A 23,672-nucleotide genomic window follows, 5' to 3' on the forward strand; every position below is an offset into this window, starting at 1 on the left:
AGGTATTGAAAGGTTAGAGACCTTCCGAAAAAAAAAAAAAAACCTTAAATGTGGGGGAATGTACTCGAGTGTTAGCAAATTACTTTTTAAGTCCTAACATATGTTTTGAAGGACTTAGCGTTGGAAAACAACTACTCTCGAATGAATATAATTTCATAAATGGAAGTGCGCACCATAAGTGATAGTCATCAACCTAGTGGATCCAATTAATTAAAGGTTTGACTAGAGAGTAAGTTGTATCATCAAGGAGAATGGGTTAAAAGCCTACGTCTTAAGAATCGCCATAATGGCAACCCAACCTAGCTGACTGGAGATCCCAAGATCTAGGTTCAAAGGGACAACCGAATTGTGGATGATTCAATGGGAGCACTACGGAGATAATCTCCTACCTATGTCCTATGATGAAACAGTGCTATCTGCAGTGTATTTAGGATTAGCTTTGCTTTTAATGATTCCTATACCTGTAAATAACAAGTGGGGTATTGCAAGATACTCTTAATGGGAAGTCACTTATCTTGAGTGATGAGTGAGACCGTTCATGTGAGAATTTTTTGAAGGGCTTAGTTCTCTAAAAGCGCTCATGAGAAACCAAGAATTGTTCAGGGCCAAAATGAACACAACCGAGCAACCAAGGGGTGTCTGGAAGGGTATTGTGTGATTCTTATTGTCTTGGTTTACACAAATGGCTGAGCAGTTCAAGACATTACGTTTATTGATTAGCCAAGTAAATCCGAAAGTAATTCACTACGGAAGGTTTAAAGCCAAAAGCCACATATCCCGATGCGGTACTTTTCATACTGAATTCTCTCTCTAGTGTCTGCATTGTCATTTGTATGGTATTGAGTCAATTTCCATTCATGTGGGGGATTGTTGGAAAATTTAATAATATTATTATTATATTTATTAATTGAATGGAAATTAGAAGTGGAGCCTTTTGGTAGAAAGATGTGTCTAATCAAATGAAGAGTTGCATCTTTTGACTCTTCATGAATAGTTACATGTTTTCCAAAGAGTTATCTCACATTCTATAAACAAGGAAGCCCCCTATAATCACAAAATAACTTTTCATCATACATATATACAGTGCATTAAATATTAGAGAGTCTCATTGAGTTCATATGAGAGAGTTTTCAACACAATCATAGTTCATGGAGCCTTGTGATTTGGAGTGCTACTATTGCAAGGACATAGTCATTGTATCTTGGGAGATATGAGCCGATCAACCATGAGTACCATGGTGGGATGTAAACTTGTCTTAAGGACAAAGTGTACAACACTTGCCTCGATCGTATTTTCTAGGTTTTTCTAATCCATTGTGTCATGTTCATTTAACATCATGTGCATGCATTAATTTTGATATATAATTGCATGAATTCTTTTTTAATTTTTATGTGATTTAATAAAGCAATTAGACCCAATTATTCCAACACATGAATTAGGTATAATATTAATAAAAATTATAAATGCAGTATCATCGTGTTATCATATATGTGAACAGACTATATCACGTCGGAATTTGATTTACTACCAAAATGAATTGATTTTCTAGTCATGATATTAAGCTGTTAGCCATACATGACTTAAATGACTTAGTCGTTGATCTCTATTATATTTATATGTTTTTATTGCGTTATGGTGAAAGAATTTGAAAATTTAAAATGAATTGATTTTCTAGTCATGATATTAAGCTGTTAGCCATACATGACTTAAATGACGTAGTCGTTGATCTCTATTATATTTTTATGTTTTTATTGCATTCTGGTGAAAGAATTTGAACATTTAAAACGAGCACCTTCGTACGTCCCGCTGATGGGCTGTCGCGTCGTGGCTTCGTATATGTCCTTATTAACACGATCATGGAAAGTTGTTCGCGTGATATTTGTTTTCCTCGGCCCACCGGTAGCCCAATAACCATAACCTAAATCATTGACTTTTCAAACCTATCATTGATAATGTGGGGATGGCAAGAGTGTGGGGAGTAGTTGGGAGATAAAAATTACATGACTTGCAACACATTCTACTAGCTAGAGGTTGACCCGGTCAGGCCGATTATTAAACTCTTATTTCATACTGTTTGTTTTGAGTTCGATTTATAGTGTTAGTGAATCATATACGATAGTGATTAGAAAAGGCTAAAATGTCCTTGTAAGTTTTTTCGGCTCCTTTGAAGATAGATTGTCGTAGCTTCTCCACTAGCTGGTTATTTAACAAAAAAAAAATTATGTAATAGTTTTTTAGAGCACGTATAATATAAAATGGGGTGTATGAAAATCATATCCAAAATTTATGGTGGAAGACTATTGTCCCTGTTCTGTCTTGAATTATTGCCGTAATGAATAAAGTTTTTATCTTCAACTTACTACTTTCATATTTAAACTCTCTCTTTTTTAAATTTATATTAGAATAATAATATCGTTTTATTTTAATAGAAAGTTATATTTTTAGGTCTCACTAATATAAAGCTATCCCGCTGCACATTGATGTTAGATTAAATCCTCCTCCCCATGTAGTCCAACTCCCATGAGGCGAAAATGTCTTTCAGCTCCGAAGTCAAACGGTACGCCAAAATAGAATCGAAGGTTCGAAAAAATGCATTCATAAGAATACAAACTTAAATTAAAGATTTCAAACATTTGGTCGTTTTTCACTGGACCAACTGTATTAGATTATCCTATGAAATATATTGTTGGTGGGAAAGAAGACTGAAAATAATGATTTGTTGTGTTAAGTTTGAGTAGAGTATGAGCAAAGGCTAGTGCATGTAATTGGTGAAGAATTGAGCTCATGGACTGGGTGGTTTGGTTCGTTTCAATACTGTCGACTAGTATAACTTTGAATGATGACCATAAAATGTTATACGACTTTCAAACACGTCATTTGATGATTCCGTGGAGAGGTGAAGGTTACATAACTGTTTTTCTTGTTCGTTTATGGGAAAGATAGGAAAGAGGGGAGTTTACTAATTAATTAAGCTATAATTGTATAAGTTTCGTGCGAAGATAATTGAACTTAAAATTATAATGAAAGTGATACTTGTAGGGTATATAGATTTTCACCCACAATTTTTAGACACTTGCCTATTTTTAGTAATGGTTCGAAGTAAATAAATAAGCGAAATTTTATTTAAACCCATGCAACCTCTTTTTACACCCAACTTAAAATTTTGAATGTTAATTATCTATTTTACCCTATTGCATAATTACTATTAAATACAAAATGAAATTAATAATAAAACTCAAATTTATCAATAAACCCAAACACTATAATTAAACCCTACGATCATTCTTTGTTTATCCTACGTTCATTTTAACTAAAACCCTAATAGCTCTCGTAGAGAAAAATAAGTTTTTCTATTGATGGATGGTGATTTTGAAGTTTTGAATCCTCTAACCAAGGTATGACTCAATTTATGAATTTTTTGTTCATTCGATTTCAATTTTTTAGAGTTTAGAAGATGAGTATTTTGGTTATAATTCTACTTAGATAAAGGGAAAGCTAAGTAAGAATCTCTTGAACAAATATGGCAAACTACAGCGAAGATTTCTTGAATGAAATGATGAACTTACACTGTAGCAGAACCTATCGAGGAGGTATAAGCATGTGCCTTTCCTATCAGAATATGAGGATTGTTATTCACCTGCTATATGGGATATGCCTTGGGTTTCATAGCAAACATGAAATTTACACAAGCTCGAAAATCTACTTAACAATAGTGAAAGTGGTACTTGGTTTTGAGAGAAACTACATCCTCATCTCCCACAAGATTTGAGACGTTGGCCATCACTTCTTTGGGGAACAATGAAGGATCCACATCCTGTTCAGCCCAACTGCCAAGCCAAAAAAATGAGAAGATCAGAACTTTCGAAATCAACAGATGAATTATGTGTCCACTCCTTGGAGTTTCTTAAACCAAATTTTCCTGGATTTCTTGTTCTTTTTCGAATCGTAAAACGTCATAGGGTAGATAAGCAAGCCAACATAAGTTCCATACCCAGAAACACCATCAACAATAGCAAGAACTCCCCCAGCGGTCTGCAAAGGCCATCCTATTGAATTGGGTGTAAAAATAAATTCACATATTGAATTGGGTTTATGGGGGTATATTAGGTATTAAATTTGGGTTTAAAGATATATTAATAATTTAGTTAAAAATCAAATGGGTGCAAAGAGTAAGTTGGGTGTATAAATAAGTTAAATGGGTTTAAATAAATTTTCCCATAAATAAAATGGAAACAATGAAAAGATCAATGAGAGGTATAAAAAAAAAAGAAAAATAATGTGTGTTTATCATTTCTTTATTTTTATTACATTATAAAGGATGTATGCTATTCATAAACAAAGATGCAACGACATTCAATATGTAATGTTTATACATGCTGTGCTGCTTGTGTGCATGCGCGTTAGTGGGAGATTACCAAAAGTTTAGGGGAAGAAGAGGCTACTCCCCGTCTCAGGGTCAGGGTATATCACACGCCTCTTTGTGGGCTATTGAGTGGGGCTCAACCCTTTTTTTGTTGTTTTTTTACAAAAAACCCACCAAGTGAGATTGCTTGTAGCGGAACTCAAACCTAAGCCTTAGTTTATTAAAAAAGAACGATCTTTACCAACTCAATCAACTCTCGTTAGCAAGAAAATAAAAATTCCAACTAACAACTAAGCCTTGTACATGTAATTGGGCTTCAGAGGAGACGTGAAGCCACAACCAATAATGCAAAAGGGGAAAAAGTACCATGTTGTTGGTAAATCATTGAGCTGAATTTGGCTTAGTTTGTCGCAATATTGTTTACAAGTCGAAAGCATACGTGTTTAGTTTTGGTTAGCTAGATTATTGTGTTCCTCCTTTTGCATTCACGTTTTAATCTTCGTCCTTGTATATAAAAATCAGAGTAATTAAACATATACATCGTATTGTAAAATAAAACTTTGTATACACATTTCTTCGTATTTTTTATGGTAAACGACAAATTTTATTACTAACACAGTATATGTACATAAACAAAGGCCTAATTACACATAAAGCACAAAACAAAAGTTGGACCCCCAATAGAACGACAAAAAAGTGCTTAAGTGAGATCATGTGCATAATATGTGATAATTCTTTAAGGGCAGAAAAGTCATTTAGCAAGACTTTCACACAATATACCCTTTGCACAGTCGCTGTTTAGAAATTTAGGGTTTACACGCGATTTGCAAGGTGGGTGTTCACTGAAACTTGGGGGAAATTAACTTCATAGTTTGTTGATGGTAGATTTGACAAAATCATTGAGATTACAAAAAGTTTTGAGAGTTGAAGTTGCCTTTGGAGGTGCGCAGGTGGGGGAATCGTCCAAAGTACTGTAAGTATATTTTATAGGGAACTTTAACGAAAAGCACCCGGTACTGTTCACTTTAACGAAAAACCACATTTTTACACTAAAAAGTCAATCCTGGTACTATTCACTTTACCCTTTATTTTGTCCTTATCATTAAAACTCAAAGTTTTCAAGCCCTTTTCATTAGTTTTCCTTATTTTATACCTTTTGTAATTGTTTGTTTAATAGGAAGATGTCGGCTTTACATGGTTTTTTTTCTCTCTTTTATAGCTTTGTATGAGATTTCGTTTTGGTTTCAAATTGTGGTCAAATGTATATGTGGTCTTAAAGAAAAGCATGTGGACCTTAACACGGAAAGAAGAAGAAGGGAATGGGTGTGCCAGGCAACAATTGGATTTTTTTTAACAACTGATGTATATGAAAATGAAGATGCTGATGTAAAAATAGATTTTTAGGTCTAATTGCCATCTACCGCAATCTTATTGATACAGAAGTACGAAATCTAGTCACTAAAGAATCAGTTTGAGCCTCCATTTGGTTAGGATTTGCCAATTATAACTTGTAGATGATGCGTTCAACAATGTTTTTGAATTGGTTGGTTACTACCTTGCAGTTGCTTTAGTCAGTTTGTCGTCCCATATCCTTTTTTTTTTTCAAGTTTTGGATCAAAAATCTTGTAATACCACTCTGTAGATTCTAATACTCTCCATGGGATGTGAAGGCTTTGGTGTATTTAACACAATAAGTTGAAATGAAGGAAAGCTTATTTATTGATATCCCCGATAAGCTACAAATATGTACATATACATGAGTCAAAATAAGCACACAAGAGGGAGCCTTCACAAAGGTTGCTTAGGAGAAGTCTCAGCAGTCGGTAGAGCCCCAGAAAGAGAAGGCACCGGAGGGGGATCATTTGGAGCCTCACTACTGGACAGAACCCTAGAAGGAGGAGGCATCAGAGGTTGATCATTTGGAGCTTCATTACGCGGTACAGCCCCAGAAGACGAAGGCAATAAATGCCTTTGGAACAAACCCACAAATCTCTGATGATCAAGTAAAACCTGACCATCAGTTTCCTTCATCTGGTCAAGCTTCCTCTTCATGTTTGTAGCATAGTCATGTGCGAGCCGGTGCAACTGTTTATTCTCATGCTTGAGCCCTCTAATCTCCTGTTTGAGACTCATCACTTCAGCCGCCAATGATTCAACTTGGCGGGTTCGAGCAAATAGGCGTTGGGCTATATTAGACACAGAACCTGCACACTGAACACTGAGAGCCAGCGAATCCTTAACAGCTAACTCATCAGACCGTTTGGAAAGTAGTCTGTTATCTTTGGGAGTGAGAAGGTTCCTGGCCACCACCGCAGCGGTCATATCATTCTTCATCACGGAATCCCCAACGGTAAGAGGACCAGTAGGGGAGACGAAGGATGGGCGCCATATGTTGTCTGGAGAAGGCGGGGCTGCCTCTTCAACAAGGTTCAAGTCAAAACGACGGTCGGAGGGGCCATACATTTTCAAAGGTGTTGAAGAGAGAAGAGGTCGGACAAATCAAGATCTTAGAAGTGCAAGAATGAAGCTTCTACTGGTGGAGATTCAAGTGTGCTTTGGAACTTAATGCCAGCCCCTATAAAAATCTGCACTCGACGAAGCTTCAGAAATCGAAGAGGCGCCTGCTCAGAAATCGAAGAGGCGTTTGCTTTCTCAAAAGCTGGGCTGCTTAGAGATCACGAGGGTTGATCTCAGAAATCGAAGAGGCGTTTGCTTTCTCAAAAGTTGGGCTGCTCAAAGACCACGAAGGCTGATCTCAAAAATCGAAGAGGCGCTCGCTTTCTCAAAAGCTGGGCTCCCCAGAGACCACGAGGGCCGATCTCAGAAATCGAAGAGGCACCTACTTTTCCAGCCTTTTCCAGCCTTGTCAGCACCTGTCACACGCACACTCAGTTTTGCGGAAATTATGGGCATTCTGTCCAAGACTTCTGGGGAAGTAGAAAACACATGAATCTTACTGTTCAATCACCCACTTCCCACACGCAACAATAGCTCATGGGTACCACAGATAACTTTGCCAAAGTTCTCTGCCAAAGTTGAGCACGTGAAGCTTGCAGCTCCCACTACATCGTTCTGACCAAGAAGGGTAAAAGAATAGCAAAGAAACAGCACTAACAAAGTTTAGACCCATAAATTTTGAAGGTCTAGCTACCATATTATTACCCACAAGGGTAAAGGAACAGTACCACTGCTGGATAATTGGAAAGTCCCTGTGTGTCAACCTCTGTGCTTCGTGGCAAGGTAGACTAGCAAACATGCCCAACCTTTACTCACATTCGAGAAAACACTCCCAATAAGATTGCTTGCTCCAAAATCGAAGAGGCACCGTCCTCCGAATCTCGAGAGCCAGACTCCCAACATGACTACTTTCTTAAAAATCGAAGAGAGGGTAAAGGAACAGTACCATTGCTGGATAATTGGAAAGTCCCTGTGTGTCAACCTCTGTGCTTCGTGGCAAGGTAGACTAGCAAACATGCCCAACCTTTACTCACATTCGAGAAAACACTCCCAACAAGATTGCTTGCTCCAAAATCGAAGAGGCACCGCCCTCCGAATCTCGAGAGCCAGACTCCCAACATGATTACTTTCTCAAAAATCGAAGAGACACTACTCCCCGAATCTCGAGAGCCAGACCCCCAGCATGATTGCTTTCTCAAAAATCGATGAGGCATCGTTCTCCGAATCAATCGAAGAGGCGCTCGCTTTCTCAAAAGCTGGGCTGCTCAGAGACCACGAGGGCCGATCTCAGAAATCGAAGAGGCACCTACTTTTCTAGCCTTGTCAGCACCTGTCACACGCACACTCAGCTTTGCAGAAATTATGGGCATTCTGTCGAAGACTTCTGGTGAAGTAGAAAGCACATGAATCTTACTGTTCAATCACCCACTTCCCACACGCAACAATAGCTCATGGGTACCACAAATAACTTTGCCAAAGTTCTCTGCCAAAGTTGAGCACGTGAAGCTTGCAGCTCCCACTACATCGCTCTGACCAAGAAAGGTAAAAGAATAGCAAAGAAACAGCACTAACAAAAGTTTAGACACATAAAGTTTGAAGGTCTAGCTACCATATTATTACCCACAACTGTAAAGGAACAGTACCACTGCTGGATAATTGGAAAGTCCCTGTGTGTCAACCTCTGTGCTTCGTGGCAAGGTAGACTAGCAAACATGCCCAACCTTTACTCACATTCGAGAAAACACTCCCAATAAGATTGCTTGCTCCAAAATCGAAGAGGCACCGTCCTCCGAATCTCAAGAGCCAGACTCCCAACATGACTACTTTCTCAAAATCGAAGAGAGGGTAAAGGAACAGTACCATTGCTGGATAATTGGAAAGTCCCTGTGTGTCAACCTTTGTGCTTCGTGGCAAGGTAGACTAGCAAACATGTCCAACCTTTACTCACATTCGAGACAACACTCCCAACAAGATTGCTTGCTCCAAAATCGAAGAGGCACCGCCCTCCGAATCTCGAGAGCCAGACTCCCAACATGATTACTTCCTCAAAAATCGAAGAGACACTGCTCTCCGAATCTCGAGAGTCATACCCCCAGCATGATTGCTTTCTCAAAAATCGAAGAGGCATCGTTCTCCGAATCTCGAGAGCCAGATACCACAGACCACTTTTTCAAAGTGCTCTGACAGAGTTAAAACATGTGAAACTGGCAGCTCCCACTACCGTGCTATGACCAAGCAGGGTAAAGGAATAGCATTACTACTTGTTGTTAGGGAGACTCCTATATATGTCGACCTCCATCCCCAACGGACAGGCAGACCTGCAAAAATGCTCAACCCTTCATCATATCTGAGAGGGCACTCCCAACGAAGCCTTTCGAAATATTCAGCTTTCTTTCCCCCCGATAATACCTCTGCAAACAAGCTATACTAGAGCAAGAATATCTCATATCATCAGGGTTAAAAGCAAGAGTATCCCATATCATGCTTTTTCCCTGTCTTTTCTTTTGGCCTTGTTTTTACCTGCAAGACAAGGAGAAAGAGAGCAATCAGTCAGCACTTGGAATCAAGCTCCCAGCCAGGAACTGACTGCCTGGAACCCCTTACCTGATTACTTACCTGGCATTGCTCTCGAGTACTCATCTTCAACATCTTATGTTTCCAGGGAAGATTCCGCATCTGCTTGAGGAACAGATAGGGCAAGTGCGAAGGATACAAGGAAGCATGTGGAGACAAGCGTAACAGCACACGTGCCGATACATTCATTACTCTGTCAAAAGCAAAAGTATCCCATATCAGCAGGGTGGAACGTACTCTAGATTTGATGGACTTGTTTTGACCCTCAAATTCTTCAGTCGGCCTTATACTCTGGAGGAAACCAGAAAACCCTCCAGCTCAGTTCAAGAATAAGCCTGTGGAAAGTTACTTCTTCAAAAGCAAAAGTATCTCATATCATCTCTTCTCATTTTTCTTCTCTTTATCCTTCATGCTGCTGCAAGATGGGGAGAAGGTGAACAATCAGTCGGAGCTCTGATTGCTTACCTTGTCTGTCACCTCTTTCAGCAGACCCCCTAGCTCGGCGACTTGGGGGACTCCTACTACATGGTTTGTATCGCGCTTGACCAAGCCTGAAACTACAAGTAAGCTTCAAGTGAAATTGATACATTACCTTGTGCATCTCCACCAGTTAAAGATACCACCCCTGGATGGAGGAAGAGTACTTCCAGAGAAGATGCCACATCTACCTATGAGACAGATAAGGCAAGTCAAGACGACACCACACTCCGATACTTAGAAGTTTCGTGACTACGAGATCATTCTCCCACAATATTTCCTAATGTCATTTGTACTAAATCATTCACTTGTACTCACTAAATGAGAGCTTGAACCTATGTACTTGTGTAAACCCTTCACAATTAATGAGAACTCTTCTATTCCGTGGACGTAGCCAATCTGGGTGAACCACGTACATCTTGTGTTTGCTTTCCTATCTCTATCCATTTATATACTTATCCACACTAATGACCGGAGCAATCTAGCGAAGATCACAAAAAGCGATCGTTTTCGCTACCTAGGATCTATCTTGCAAGAGAACGGAGAATTAGATGGAGATCTCAACCATAGAATACGAGCTGGATGGAAAGAGTGCATCCGGCGTGTTGTGTGACCGTCGTAGGCCACTGAAGCTCAAGGGAAAATTTTATAGGACGGCAATAAGGCTAGCGATGTTGTATGGCACAGAATGTTGGGTGGTGAAGCATCAACACGTACACAAAATAGGTGTAGCGGAGATGAGGATGCTTCGTGGGATGTGTGGGCACACGAGAAAGGATAAGATTGGGAATGAGGATATCCGAGGTAAAGTAGGAGTAGCCGAAATTGTAGGAAATATGAGAGAAAATCGGCTCCGGTGATTTTGAACATGTGCAAAGAAGGCCGACTGACGCTCCGGTTCGAAGATGTGACTACGGGACAGAGGTTCAGGGCCGAAGGGGTAGAGGAAGACCTAGGACAACTTTGGAAGAGACTCTAAGAAAAGACTTAGAGTACTTGGATCTAACGGAGGACATGACACAAAACCGAGCGCAATGACGTTCTAGGATTCATATAGCCGACCCCACTTAGTGGGAAAAGACTTTGTTGTTGTTGTTGTTGTTGTTGTTTACATTGTAGGGATTTGAACCTTGGGCCTTTTATTATTTTAACAAAAATAGATTTTTAATTATGTGTCTTTATTTTTGTAGCTAAGCCTGATTTATTCACAATAGAGATTCACCATGGAGGTCATCTTAAGGATGGAGAGTATGTTGGTGGTCTTGTACAGTGGGTGGACAACTTCGACGCTGACTTAATGTCTATGCTAGACATATATGATGTGGCTGTATCACTTGGCTACAACCATCTACAAACGGGGTTTCACTACAAAGACAAAGTAAAAGGGTTTGTCCCTCTTATTGCAGATGCCGATGTTAGTGAATTTGTTTCTCATATACCTTCATTTAGGGTTCAAGTTTTATATTTGACAAATAATGGTCAGTGGGGTGATGGTTGGGATAATTGGTTTGAGACAGAAGTGTTGGCAACTGACTTAGACAACCATCTTGTAGATGCTACAGTACAATGTGAAAAAGGTGTGAATGTTGAAGCTAGTGTGAATCAAAGAGTTGATGTAAAAATATTTGATGTAGATGCTGATGATGAATATGAAAATGAAAATGAAGATGATGAAGATGTTGGTGATGATGATGAAGTGGGATCAGAGCTTGATACGGAGGAAGATGATGGTGCAAGAAAGGAAAGTGAAAATGACTTTGAATATGTTGACTCTGATTATGTGCAATCTGAAAATGATACTGACGTTGTGAAAGATGATACTCTATTTGAGAGGTTTGTGGTTGATGAGGCTTTTGAGGCATCGCATAAAGAGCCTGACGAAATTTCTACTGATGAGTACAACTAAGAGGAGCTGCTAAGCCTTGATGAAGAGAAGCATTCATATGAAGAAGGTATTGTTGTGAAAAAGGTTAGACGAAAGAGAAAAGCTCCAAGGTTTAAACAATTCAAAAGAAAGACTGACTTGTTAAATCCAACCTTTTATTTGGGTATGGAGTTTCCTGACATGAAGGCATGCAGGGAGGCTGTAAGGTACTATTCAGTTGCTATTAGTAGACCATTGCATTGGAGTAGGTCACATTTCAATACTAATGCAAAGTGTGATATACTACTCAACAATTTGTGTGAGTCTTTTAATGCTGCTATATGGCTAGGGTTCGAGAGACAATTTGGAATCATGAAGTTAGGCCCAGAATATTTGAAATAGTTGAGAAATATAAAATTGAAAGTTTTTTATGCATAGCCTCATATGCTGGTGAGGGAAAGTATCAGGTGAACCATCTTCATATGCTGGTGAGGGAAAGTATCAGGTGAACCATCTTCATGGTGGTATGTATGCTGTTGATTTGGAAGGTCATACATGTTCTTGTCGAAAGTGGGATTTATGTGGAATCCCATGTCCACATGCTATTACTGCAATAGGCAAGAAAGAGCATAACCCACTTGATTATGTTCATTCTTGTTATAAGAGGCCAGCATATGGCTTATGAGGAAAACAGGCCTTGTGCCTATCAAGCCCCCTTTGTATCACAAACAACCTGGGAGACCTAAAACTTGTCGAAAAAAGGAAGCTGATGAGATACCAAAAAAGGCAACAAAGTTGAAAAGATATGGCATTGTTATTAATTGCAACATTTGTGGTGTTGATGGTCATAACTCAGCAACTTGTCGCAACAATGAGCATGTATTTCACTTTCACTTAATTGATTTATGATATTCTCAAATTTTGACTTGAACTTAATTTAGTTCTCATAGTTTCACACGCATTTCATTGAAATTCCCAACTTTATTGCAGATGGATGGATAAGGAGGTAGAAGAGGAAGAGGAGCAAGGGGAGGTAAAAGGAGCAAGACGACAACGTGGAGGAGCAAGAGGAGGCGGAGAAGCTCTAAACTTAACAGGGGTGATGAAAACCATCAATTTAAGTTTTTATTTTTATTTAAATTGGTAAATAAACTATTGTTAACATCATTGAATTACTTCAAGGTTTAGGAGGTAAGCAAGATCAAGTTGAAACTCATTCTCAAGTTCCAACTCAAGCTCATTCTGAATGTCCAATTCAATCTCAATCTCAAGCTCAAAGGACGACAAATTTTTCTGTAAGTACATCATTTTCTATTCTATAGGTATAAATGAAAATACAAGAGGAAGGCATGAATCTCAAGTGAAGTTTTTATATTTCAACTGATTTATGTTAATGCTTTAACTGATATTTTTTTTAGGTTACAAGAGAAGGGTATGTATCTCAAGCAGCACAACCTTAAGTTGTTGCTTCTACATCACACCCTCAACCTTACTCAGCCATTAGAAATGAAAATAGGTTTAGGTACAAGATTCCAGCCAAACGAGGAAGGCCATGGAAAGTGTAGTTGATCTCCACGTGTGATGTGCATTTCGAGCAGAATGTTTGTGCTCTTGTTTTGATAACTAAAACCTTATTTTGCTTGTGTTTGTTTAAGTGGAATGCCCATATTTTGTAATCCAAATTATATGGGTTATATACCTTATGGATGATAAAATCTCTTATGTTTTCCAACTTCTTAAGGATCATTTTGTGGAATTGTATTGGGATTATTATGACATTATGAAAAGTATGTAATTATCTTGAACATTTTTTTATGAGTATTTTGAACATGTTTCTTGTATTAATGCATTGCTTTGGAGACAATAACATCATGAGCATTTGTCAAATTATTAATTTGTTAGAGAAAATAAAAATGGTAGTACATGCTTCAAGAAAAATACTAACTTAGCTACTTATGAAGACAATAACACCACATGTCATTTTTCATGCATAGGACGATTCCTCCCACTGCGCACCTCCAAGGGCATCTTCAACTCTCAAAACTTTTTGTAATCTCAATGATTTTGTCGAATCCACCATCAACAAACTATGAAGTCAATTTCCCCTAAGTTTCAGTGAACACCCACCTTGCAAATCGTGTGTAAACCCTAGATTTCTTAACATCGACTGTGCAAAGGGTATATTGTGTGAAAGTCTTGCTAAATGACTTTTCTGCCCTTAAAGAATTGTCACATGTTGTGCACATGATCTCACTTAACAGAAATATGGATGGAAAATCGGCTAAAAAAATTAGTTTGAGTCCTTAATTTTCCAATAGAAAAGTTCAGGGGGGAAATCGAAAGTTAAGTGAAAGTTCAGGGGGTAAATCGACAGTTTACTCCCGATTTTTATTGACTCATATTATGAAGTCAGTAAATTAGGTACTCCTCAGTGAGTACCCAAGTATTGTCCGAAAGACAGCGGGTAAAACGAAGAAAACCGATATCAGAAATGAAAACATTTCTTCATATTTTGGTGAGTATCCATTTTCACAATTTTTTTTTTTTTTGTAAAATCATTTTCACTATTTAGGAAAAGGACACTGATAAAGTATAATCTTGAAGAAAGGCAGGCTGCACTGGAAAAAAAAAAAAAAAAAGCAAAGAAGCACATGGAACAATTCAATAAAAAGCAGAATCCAACACTGATAAAAGCAGATTATATAAGAACAAAAGAGATCAAAGTGCCAGGGAGACAAAATCACGGTTCTTTTTTCCTCCCTTTTTTTGTGTTGTCTCGTTCTTAATCTTCTTTTCAAAAAGTGCATTTCCAGCCAAAGTTTCGGACATTTTACATGTCAATTCAGACTCCAGCACCAGTAGATGGAGAGAAACTTACAAGTAAACGAGAATATGGAGTATTCAGTAGAGCTACCGCACTCAGGCCGTAAGTACAAAAGGTACGGTTCAAGAACAACGGGTGTGACAAAATACATGGGGACGGCTGGTTTTGTGTGAGGCGAACGAGGCAAATAGTATGTGCCCGATGTTTTTCTCCACCACCAATAGAGGGACAGAAACTTAATCACCTACAAATGAGATATGATTGTGACAGTATTCTAAACTAATATAGGGTATCATGTTTTAACTTTTTCATATGTCAGTGTTTGATCTGCTTCATACCCCACCATCGTGGCGCAATTATACTTTTTAGCATAAACCTCCCTATGCACGGAGTTGAATGAAACAATCATGTGAAGAAAATATTTCATTGAGAACATGAATAATGTCGCAAGAAAAATGCTACAATCCTTTTTTCTCGTCCCATCAAAATTCATCAGAAAAATTCAAAATCTAAGTATGGACCCGATGATCGATTCGATTCGGTAGCCACCTTGTTGTTTTGAGGCACTGCGGACTTGAATGTGTGACTTAGAGTCGCAAGATCAAACGGTTTTGGAATCTCCGGCGGGCGCGTGCCGCGGATGAGAGCCCAATTTACGCTTGCAAAGAAGGGGTGCTGTTTAATTTCTGTGGCACCACGTTTAAATCCAAGTCTCTTTTGAGGGTTCTTCACAAGTAAGCCCCGGATCAAATCCTTCGCAGCGAAACTAACGTTGAATCCATCCGGAAACTCAAGAGACTGACCGACCACGTTGAACAATGTCTCCCGGTTACCATTCCCTTTGAATGGCGTCTTCCCATGCAGCAGCTCATACAAGAAGATACCGAAAGTCCACCAATCAACCGCGCTACCATGACCGTCACCTCTGATTATTTCGGGAGCTAAATACTCGTGTGTCCCAACGAATGACATAGAGCGCGCACTCGTTGGCTCAGCAATAAGTACAGGCAACGAATCTGAATTTCCAAATCCTACTCTTTCGGTTTTCTCCTTGGTTGATTTGGAGCTAAGAAACCGAGGCTTAAAGCAAGAGGGTTGCAAACAAGCAGGTTGAACACAAACCGGCAATTTGCACGAGGGATCAATGCATGCTGGCTGAATGCAGTACGCAGATATTCTACAAGACGGATCGTCGCTGGACTGAACAAGAGTCGGACTCACGTAACATCTCAACGATAAATCGAAGTCGGAAAGCATGATATGGCCGTCCTCCCTCACTAGTACGTTTTCGGGTTTTAAGTCCCTGTACACCACGCCCATCATGTGGAGATACTCGAGGGCGAGAAGCACTTCTGAAGCATAAAACCTGCAAAACAAAATGCAATTTGATATGAGCAAATGTTTTTACTGTTTGATTGAGAAGTTAGCATCAAAATTAACCGGAATTAGTTATCAAATCATTGGTGGTGGTAGATAAATCTTTCAAGCATTACACTGAAAGAGATTTACATAAACCGGATACTTCGCTATGAATGTAACTAATACAGCATGTGAGAAAGTTAAAACATATGACATTTGTCACAGTTACATGGTTATCGAGCTGACGGTTTCGGGATCTAGGTCCAAGCACTTAAAAGGGTGTTGTGGCTATGAACATAAAAAGATAGTTGAAAAGTGGAACAACTCGTGATCTTGCTATACCCATAAAAGCTTCAAAAGCTAATGAAATTTCTAAATATTTTGATTGCAAAACCATTTGGAAGGAGAGACCCTTTTCCCAGCGTCAAGAGTACAAGAGTTAAACTAAAAATAAATCACTTTTTATTATAATAGTTTTTTTTTCTTCTGAAAATAGACTAATGGTGGCTTCATCACGGTAATCTATCTTTTTCAAGGTTGAAAGGCTTCTAGTGGCTGGCATTTCAGCCTCCTACTGACCTGACCACCAAGCCTCCTCCTCATGACCATCATCGTGTGAATCATACAAACCAATAATCGAACCTAGAACATGTTGCGTGGAATACTGGTATAAAATTAGTCCTCAACATCTCGGGCAACACGTGATTAGTTTGATATTGCTGTGCTGAGAAAATAATCACTTTATTTGTTGCGTAAGATTGAAATTTTTTTGGTCTAAATCATGTGAATAAAAATTAGCTGTGAAAAAAAAAAAAAACAGTTAAGCCTAATCAAAATTAAAAAAAAATCATTTTAACCACGAAAAAAATTAGAATACCAAACAAACACTAAGAATTTTTCATTTATAAGACGATATTATAAACCATTATAATTTACAGAGAAAATAAACGTGTAGCGACGAAAACAATGCCTTGACCAAAAAATTACGACGTCCTTAATATCATCAGACCTACATAATATGTTGCAAATTATGGGACACTAACCTCGCTGCTTGTTCAGTAAAATGCTTCCCGGGCTGGCGCTGCCGCAGCGTATGCAGATCGCCGCCGCAGCAAAACTCCATTAACAAGCAAGAAAACTTATCGGTCTCGAAATTCGAATAGAGGGTCGGAAGAAACGGATGGTCCAGCAACCGTAATATGTCTCTTTCCGTCTGAGCTCTGATCAGCTTCTTCCTTCCCGCCAACATTCCTCTGTCCATTACTTTCATGGCGAAGAAGCAACCCATCCCTCTCAGCTCCGCCAAGTAGACGCTTCCGATGTCGCCGCAGCCGAGCTTCTTCAGCAGCCGGAAATGGCCGAGTCCCAAGTCTCCGTCTTTGGATTTCACTGATTGTATCGCGTCCCACCGCGCGTCGTTGCCTTTGTGCGGCTTCGACGGGCAGAAACTCCGGAAGCTGCCCTCGTTCGGGTCGGACCGGTTGGAATTTCCCAAGTGGGTTAAGCTGCTTTTGTAACTTTCGTCTTCGCAATCGGCATTTTCGGCGTTCTTGTTTGCTTCCGGAGTGCCATTGCTGCTGACCTTGGTGCTGTCGGAGCCAGAAACGGTGCTGCTACACATGCTGATGCTGAAGCTGAGATCTTGGAGGCTGCTGACGACGGATTCGCCGTCGTGGGATTCGGCGGAGTGGGGTGGTTTGTCCATGGTTGAGAGGTTGCGGATGAAGTGTTCGATGAAATGTCAGAGAGAAAAAAACTGGGGTTAAAAATGGGGGTTGGTGGTGGGGTGGGGGACGGATGGGGGGGTGACCGAGGTGGTCAAAGGGAGGACGAGAGAGATGCGGGCGCGAAGAAGGGAGCTGAGCGTAGGGACCCAAAACAGAGTGTATAAAAACGGTATTCAAATTTGAAATCAGAGCGTGAGTGTGGGAAGAACGGGGTGAGATAACCAATGTCCATTTTCTTACTCTCTGCCCCAGAAAATGTTACAGCTTGGAGACAAAACACAACACCGAGAGAGAGAGAGAGAGAGAGAAGGAAACAGAGAATCCCTGTTTACGAGGACGACAAAAGCCTCTCAGATTTTTCTAATGAAACCAAAAGTGCAAATGTATATTATACACCTCCTCAGCCAATACCGTTATTGCCTTCCCCCTCTGGTTTGAGTGTTTGGTGCCATGTGATAAACCCACATCAGGTCTCAAGTTTGGGTTGGTGGGTTGTTCGTGATTAACTTGAAATATCGTCGCGGTGACATTTTGATATATAGAAGTTTATCTTGTGACGGATTATGAACAGTTTCAGTGTACTGTATCCAGAATTGAGTAGATGGTGAATAGCAAATTTGCAAAGTGCAATTGATGCAGAGGATGCAGTGTGGATACCATTGGATATTCTTGACAGCTAAATGTGGCAGGAGAAGGAGAACGTAAGGTAAACCACCCTGGACAATAATTACTTTTCCATGTATGTGAATAGATTTTACTAAAAAGAGGCAATTTTTTATTTTTTAAATTTCTGAAACACATTTGCAGAGACCAGAATAAGAAAGGAACTCATTATTTATTAATTTGTTATAAAAAGGGCAAGAAATATCACCATTGTTATAACAAATAGGGTGGTGTTATTCACAGACTTATTTTTACCTCTCACACACCACTCTTAATTTTCGGTTGCGAATCGAATGAATTGATCGAAGGATAGAGATTAGCAAGAAGTATGTAAGAAATAAAAATAAGTGTGTAAATAACACTACTATAACAAATATTATTTGGACTTTGGAAAGAATAAAACAATGCACAAAAACTGAGGGGGTCAGGTCAGAATCCTGGGTTGAATTTCTTGGTTACCACATTAATTGCACTGATGATTATCTGAGAGTTTTTGTATTATTTCAATTTTGAAAAGAAAATAAGTTTAGAATAAAGACTTCGCTCCTGAAGGTTTTAGCCCAAGTGTAAGCAGGAACTCCTGCTGAAACCTTCAGCAGCGAAGCAGCGCTCATAAGTTTATATTACACAAATCATTCATCATCATTGTCCAACTGTTGGAAAGCTTTTGCCTTTCTCCTTTCTATATAAAGAAAAGAAACTAAAATGCAATCGGGTGTATAATTTTTTTGTGCCTATCTCGCTTTTCAGTGCCGTATCATATGAAGAGAGATATAGGAGGAACAAAAACAAAGTGATACACACTCGACTGTATATTTTTTTGTCCCTATCTCGCTCCTCATGTGCTGTATCACATGAAGGGAGATATAGAAGGAACAAAAACAAAGTAATACACACTCGAGTGTATATTTTTTTGTGCCTATCTTGCTCCTCATGTGCCGTATCACATGAAGGGAGATATAGAAGGAACAAAGACAGGGTGATATACACTTGGTTGTGCCTAGAACTTTTCGCTATGAAATTAGAGAACTTATGGCACAACGGAATGCATATAATCTTGTATCTATCTCGCTTTTCTCATGATAAACACAAAATATACAACCGGATTCACCGAATAATTTACCCTATGAAAGAGTGACCTTAAAGTTAGCACTGCTGATAATTACCTCTCATCTGATGTTTTACATGTGACCTATTATTGGTGATTTTTCTCTGCAAAGGTAGTTAGACATTGTATTGCTTCTCATGATTTGTCAACAGAGGTCAATGTCCAAATGACAATTTAAGAACGTTGCTTAAAGGGTAACATTACTATAATCTTGTATTAATTATGTACGAAGATTGTCCACACCAAACCTTGAAGTGCAATCCAACAAGAAGCACCATTTAACTTTACCTATATATGTAGCTCCTAAGCAACATTGCATTCCACCTGAATATATGCATCCAAAACATGAAGTCGCCTGACTTTGTTGCTGCTTTCTTTCTGTTCCTAGTGTGGACTTTCATCTTTTTTGGTAAGTTCATATAAACAAACATGTTCGTTTAACAGTTTTGTTTGTCAGGGTAGTGATTTTCATACTCCCATTCTCTCGGTATGTACTCCTCCCTAAGGGAAACAATGTTGGGGGGGGGGGGGGGAGGGAATGCGAAAATCGCTTTCCTTTGTTAAAGCAGATTCATATTTTTCAGTGTCTAAACTGTTCTTGAACTTTATTGTTACTAGTTTTGAATCAATATGTTATATTGCAGGTCATGGAACGGCACAGACAGTTGCGTTTTACGTACACAACAAGTGCCCCTTCAACATATGGCCAGCAACTGCCCCCAACGCCGGAAAGGCCGTGATAGCTGATGGTGGCTTCTACCTCCCCGCTGGCAAGACTCAGCGCGTTACTGCCCCGTGGTCATGGAGCGGTCGGATTTGGGCGCGAACAGGATGCAACTTTGTTTCCAACGGGAATCCTGCTTGCGAAACAGGAGATTGTGACGGACGATTAGCATGCAAAGGGCTAATAGGCAATCCACCAGTGACACTAGTGCAAGTTTCAGTTCAAGGCGACAAAGACAAGCTGAATTTCTACGATGTGAGCGTGGTTGATGGATACAATCTTCCGGTCGTGGTCTTATCAAATCCAGTAGCATCCAATTGCACTATCGGAGGGTGTTTGAAAGATTTGAAAACTCGGTGCCCCAAAGAGCTTAAGGTTTTAAACAAGAAAGGGGAAGTTGTGGCGTGCAAAAGCGCTTGCTTGGCGTTTAATACGGACGCGTATTGTTGCCGGAAAGAGTATGGAACCCCAGAAAAATGCAAGCCGAGTGTGTACTCAAAGTTATTCAAAGATGCTTGCCCTTCGTATTACAGCTATGCTTATGATACACCACCTCCATTGGTGACCTGCAAGGCGAGTAAGTATGTGATCACATTTTGTCCTGCGGGGTGGGGTGCTGCTGGTGCTGGGTATATCTCCATGTAGGTTAAAGACTAGTTTGCCCCATGTTGTGTTACTTTGAAATTCGGGTGTAAAGGCTAATGTACAATTGATAATCAACACCACAAATAATGTTGTTGGAGATTAAACTGTTACGTTTATTTTCGTTGGACACTCAATTTCTCCAAATTTTAGGGGGAAAAAAAATCTAGGAATAGTCTGACAACTGTCCAAACTATTCAACTCAGTCAAACCAAACCAATTTGAGCAATTTGGTTCAAATTTTACGTTAAAGCAATGAAATCTTATACGAAAAGACTACTCAAAATTAACTATTTAGAATTGACTTAAACCGAACTAAACTGTCAATATTACTTTTATTATCTTCTTAACACTTACATTGGGTCAATGTGGAAATTCTTCGTGCCCTTTTTTCTCACGAGCTTAATTAGTTAAATCTCAACCATTCACACTTAAAAAAAGTATGAATGAGCAAAGATCTAAGTCAGTATGCGATTTGAGGGTTTAACCAAACCAAACCGGATCGCTCTCAGCCCACCTTTAGGTTAAACTAGCCCAAAAGATAAGTTTTTGGGTTTCATTTGTGGACCTTATACCATGTGGTATAGAGAGGCCATTACATTATGAATACGTATTAAGTGAATACAAGGCCCATTTATGTCTCACGGCCCATATCAAAACCCAGAAGATTGGCATTAGGGTTTTTACATCTCAGCCGTTACCTTATAAATATTCTCTCCTGCAGTTCCAAACCATCGTCTTCTTCCTCTTCTTATCACTCTAGGGTTTCTCTTCAACCTCTGCACACGCACACACTCCCTCCGCCGCCCCTCGGCCTCTCTATCTCTTTACGTGTGATTTAGTTAGCGTGTTTTACCGCCCCGATTTTAGTTCTGTGATGTGGAAGGCGAATCAGGTGATGAAGAAAATACTGCAACAATATGATGGATACGCTCCATTTTCCATGATTCCTAGTATTTAAGTCTCTGATGATTTCTTTCCACTCTTCCATTTATTTATTTTATTTCATGAATTTCACAAATTTAAGCCTATTTATTTTTCAATTGTGATATGATGAGGAACTTATTGGTCCGTGTTTCTGATTTAACCGTGACCGACAACCCTTAACCATCTCTGATCGCTCTTCCAATTTTACCAATTTCAAATTTTCGTTAAAAATATCCGAAAGTTTTCTAATTGTTCTTCATTTTTTTCTCTGCTGTGATGATTTCTGAATTAATTCACATGTCAGACTTCAGAGATTTATTTATTTTAAATCAATGAGAATGAAAATTCAAATTATCTGAGCAGATCGCATTCACAAAAAAAATTGTTAATTTATGATTTTTGCATTTGTGAATTTTTAAATCATAATTTGTATGTATAAGTATAAAATTATCGATGATGACAAAATCGAAGGCTTGTTTCTCAAGAACATTCGCAGTGGCCGCCTAAGAGCTTTCGCCTTTCGCCGGGCTTGAGAGCTTATGCTGCTTTTATCCTTCCTTGGATGTCTGAGATTGACTCCCTTGCAATTTGTTTTTATTATGTTTGATAACGATTTCGTTTCAGTTTTTGATCGTGCAACATTCGTGAATTTTGACGTCACAAAGAAAGCCTTCCTCGGCGGCGTTCCTCCCATATTTCCGTTCGCGGGAGCTCCTCCGACGTTGTGCGGCGTTTGCTGTCAGACGTAGGCCAACCAATTTCTCTAAGAGCATTTTCACCCTCAAAGACTTTGCGCTTGTGCCTCCGCATTTATCCACTCAAGGAACAGTAATAAACCTTAATATTTATTCACTTTAAGTGAACAGAAATAAACCCATTTGAACAGTAATAGATCAAAGCATCTTCATCCTTAACAAAAAATAACCTAGTCAATTTTATTAAAATATTATTCTATTACCCCTTTAGACCAACCAATTTCCCTTAGGTCATGCTTTTTAACTCTATAGGCTTACAAAAAATTATATTTTAATCAACAGTGTTAAGTTATATTTTATACCATTTTCAATCGAGGGGACCAAAGGATCATAGGCGAAACATAGTCATTTGACAAAAAACTATCTCAAACCGATGGGGCCAAAGGGTCATAGGGTAAACATAATTTATTTTTTTAAGTGTCATATTTTGAGTATCACTTGTCGCCAAATGAATAAGCTTTCAAATTTCTTTTTATATAATCTCAATAATTTTTTGGATAGGATTTTAAGTGACATGTGACGTTAACATAAATAACTCTCCAGATTTCTTATCTTTATGTAATCTTAATAATTTTTCGAATAAGATTTTGAGTGATACGTGTTCCTAAAGTGCATAACTCTCCAGATTTCTTATCTTTATTAATCTTAATAATTTTTTGGATAGGATTTCGAGTGTCATTTGTCAAGATGTAATTTGTTGTGCAAATTTTAGATAAGATTTGTATCTACGTGACACTTCTTATCTTCAGTTTTCAATGTTGTAGGAATGGTGTAGGTATTTATAAGGAAAAAAAATTAGAATTTTTCTTTTTAAATTCGTCCAAAAAAACAATTCAAATTCTAACAACTAGCTGTTTGCATTCAAATGGACTGAGCTGGAGGGTTGACAAAATATCAAGCTTGACATTCTAGAGCTGGAGGGTTGGCAAAATATCAAGCTTGTCATTCTGGCACTAGAGGGATGGTTGGTTAGCTGGAAATGACCAGCCCACTGGCCTGATTTGGGAGTTTTGGCCTAATGGAACCCATAAGCCCTTTGGGATAACCCTCTGTTGGAGAAGATTTTCGTGTCATTCCGAACTATTTTTAGCTCAATGATCATTTGGTCGGGTTGATTGGAGATGGCCTTATAAATACATTTGGGTAATGCACAAATTTCTCTCATAAATATATTTGACAAAATTAAGAAGATTAAATTTGTATCAAAA

General features: G+C 38.9%; 3 protein-coding genes, 3 non-coding genes and 1 pseudogene across 6 annotated transcripts; 6 read left to right on the top strand and 1 right to left on the bottom strand.

Annotated features, from left to right (window-relative positions):
* Positions 1-10,982: 10,982 nt before the first annotated feature.
* Positions 10,983-12,743, top strand: LOC126583640 (uncharacterized). Its single transcript, XM_050248106.1, has 2 exons — positions 10,983-12,202; positions 12,241-12,743. Exon 1 carries the CDS (start codon positions 11,169-11,171, stop codon positions 11,775-11,777), a length of 609 nt encoding a protein of 202 aa, XP_050104063.1. The 5' UTR covers positions 10,983-11,168; the 3' UTR covers positions 11,778-12,202; positions 12,241-12,743.
* On the top strand, positions 12,417-13,558 carry LOC126582509 (uncharacterized; annotated as a pseudogene).
* A 1,411-nt stretch (positions 13,559-14,969) lies between these two features.
* On the bottom strand, positions 14,970-18,064 carry LOC126583634 (serine/threonine-protein kinase D6PK). Its single transcript, XM_050248099.1, has 2 exons — positions 16,962-18,064; positions 14,970-15,925 (listed from the first exon to the last, which is right to left on the bottom strand). Exons 1-2 carry the CDS (start codon positions 17,621-17,623, stop codon positions 15,052-15,054), a joined length of 1,536 nt encoding a protein of 511 aa, XP_050104056.1. The 5' UTR covers positions 17,624-18,064; the 3' UTR covers positions 14,970-15,051.
* A 1,604-nt stretch (positions 18,065-19,668) lies between these two features.
* LOC126583639 (thaumatin-like protein) lies at positions 19,669-20,889 on the top strand. Its single transcript, XM_050248105.1, has 2 exons — positions 19,669-19,825; positions 20,061-20,889. The coding sequence occupies exons 1-2, from the start codon at positions 19,762-19,764 to the stop codon at positions 20,783-20,785; spliced, it is 789 nt and encodes a 262-aa protein (XP_050104062.1). The 5' UTR covers positions 19,669-19,761; the 3' UTR covers positions 20,786-20,889.
* Positions 20,890-21,670: 781 nt separating this feature from the next.
* On the top strand, positions 21,671-21,756 carry LOC126584042 (small nucleolar RNA Z199). The gene has a single exon (XR_007609957.1). It is a non-coding gene; the product is annotated as a small nucleolar RNA Z199 (small nucleolar RNA).
* A 218-nt stretch (positions 21,757-21,974) lies between these two features.
* On the top strand, positions 21,975-22,075 carry LOC126584050 (small nucleolar RNA R64/Z200 family). Its single transcript, XR_007609967.1, has one exon. It is a non-coding gene; the product is annotated as a small nucleolar RNA R64/Z200 family (small nucleolar RNA).
* Positions 22,076-22,157: 82 nt separating this feature from the next.
* On the top strand, positions 22,158-22,283 carry LOC126584011 (small nucleolar RNA SNORD14). The gene has a single exon (XR_007609933.1). It is a non-coding gene; the product is annotated as a small nucleolar RNA SNORD14 (small nucleolar RNA).
* The last annotated feature ends 1,389 nt before the right edge of the window (positions 22,284-23,672 follow it).

The sequence above is a fragment of the Malus sylvestris genome, chromosome 9 (assembly GCF_916048215.2).
Source record: "Malus sylvestris chromosome 9, drMalSylv7.2, whole genome shotgun sequence".
Lineage (NCBI taxonomy): Eukaryota > Viridiplantae > Streptophyta > Magnoliopsida > Rosales > Rosaceae > Malus > Malus sylvestris.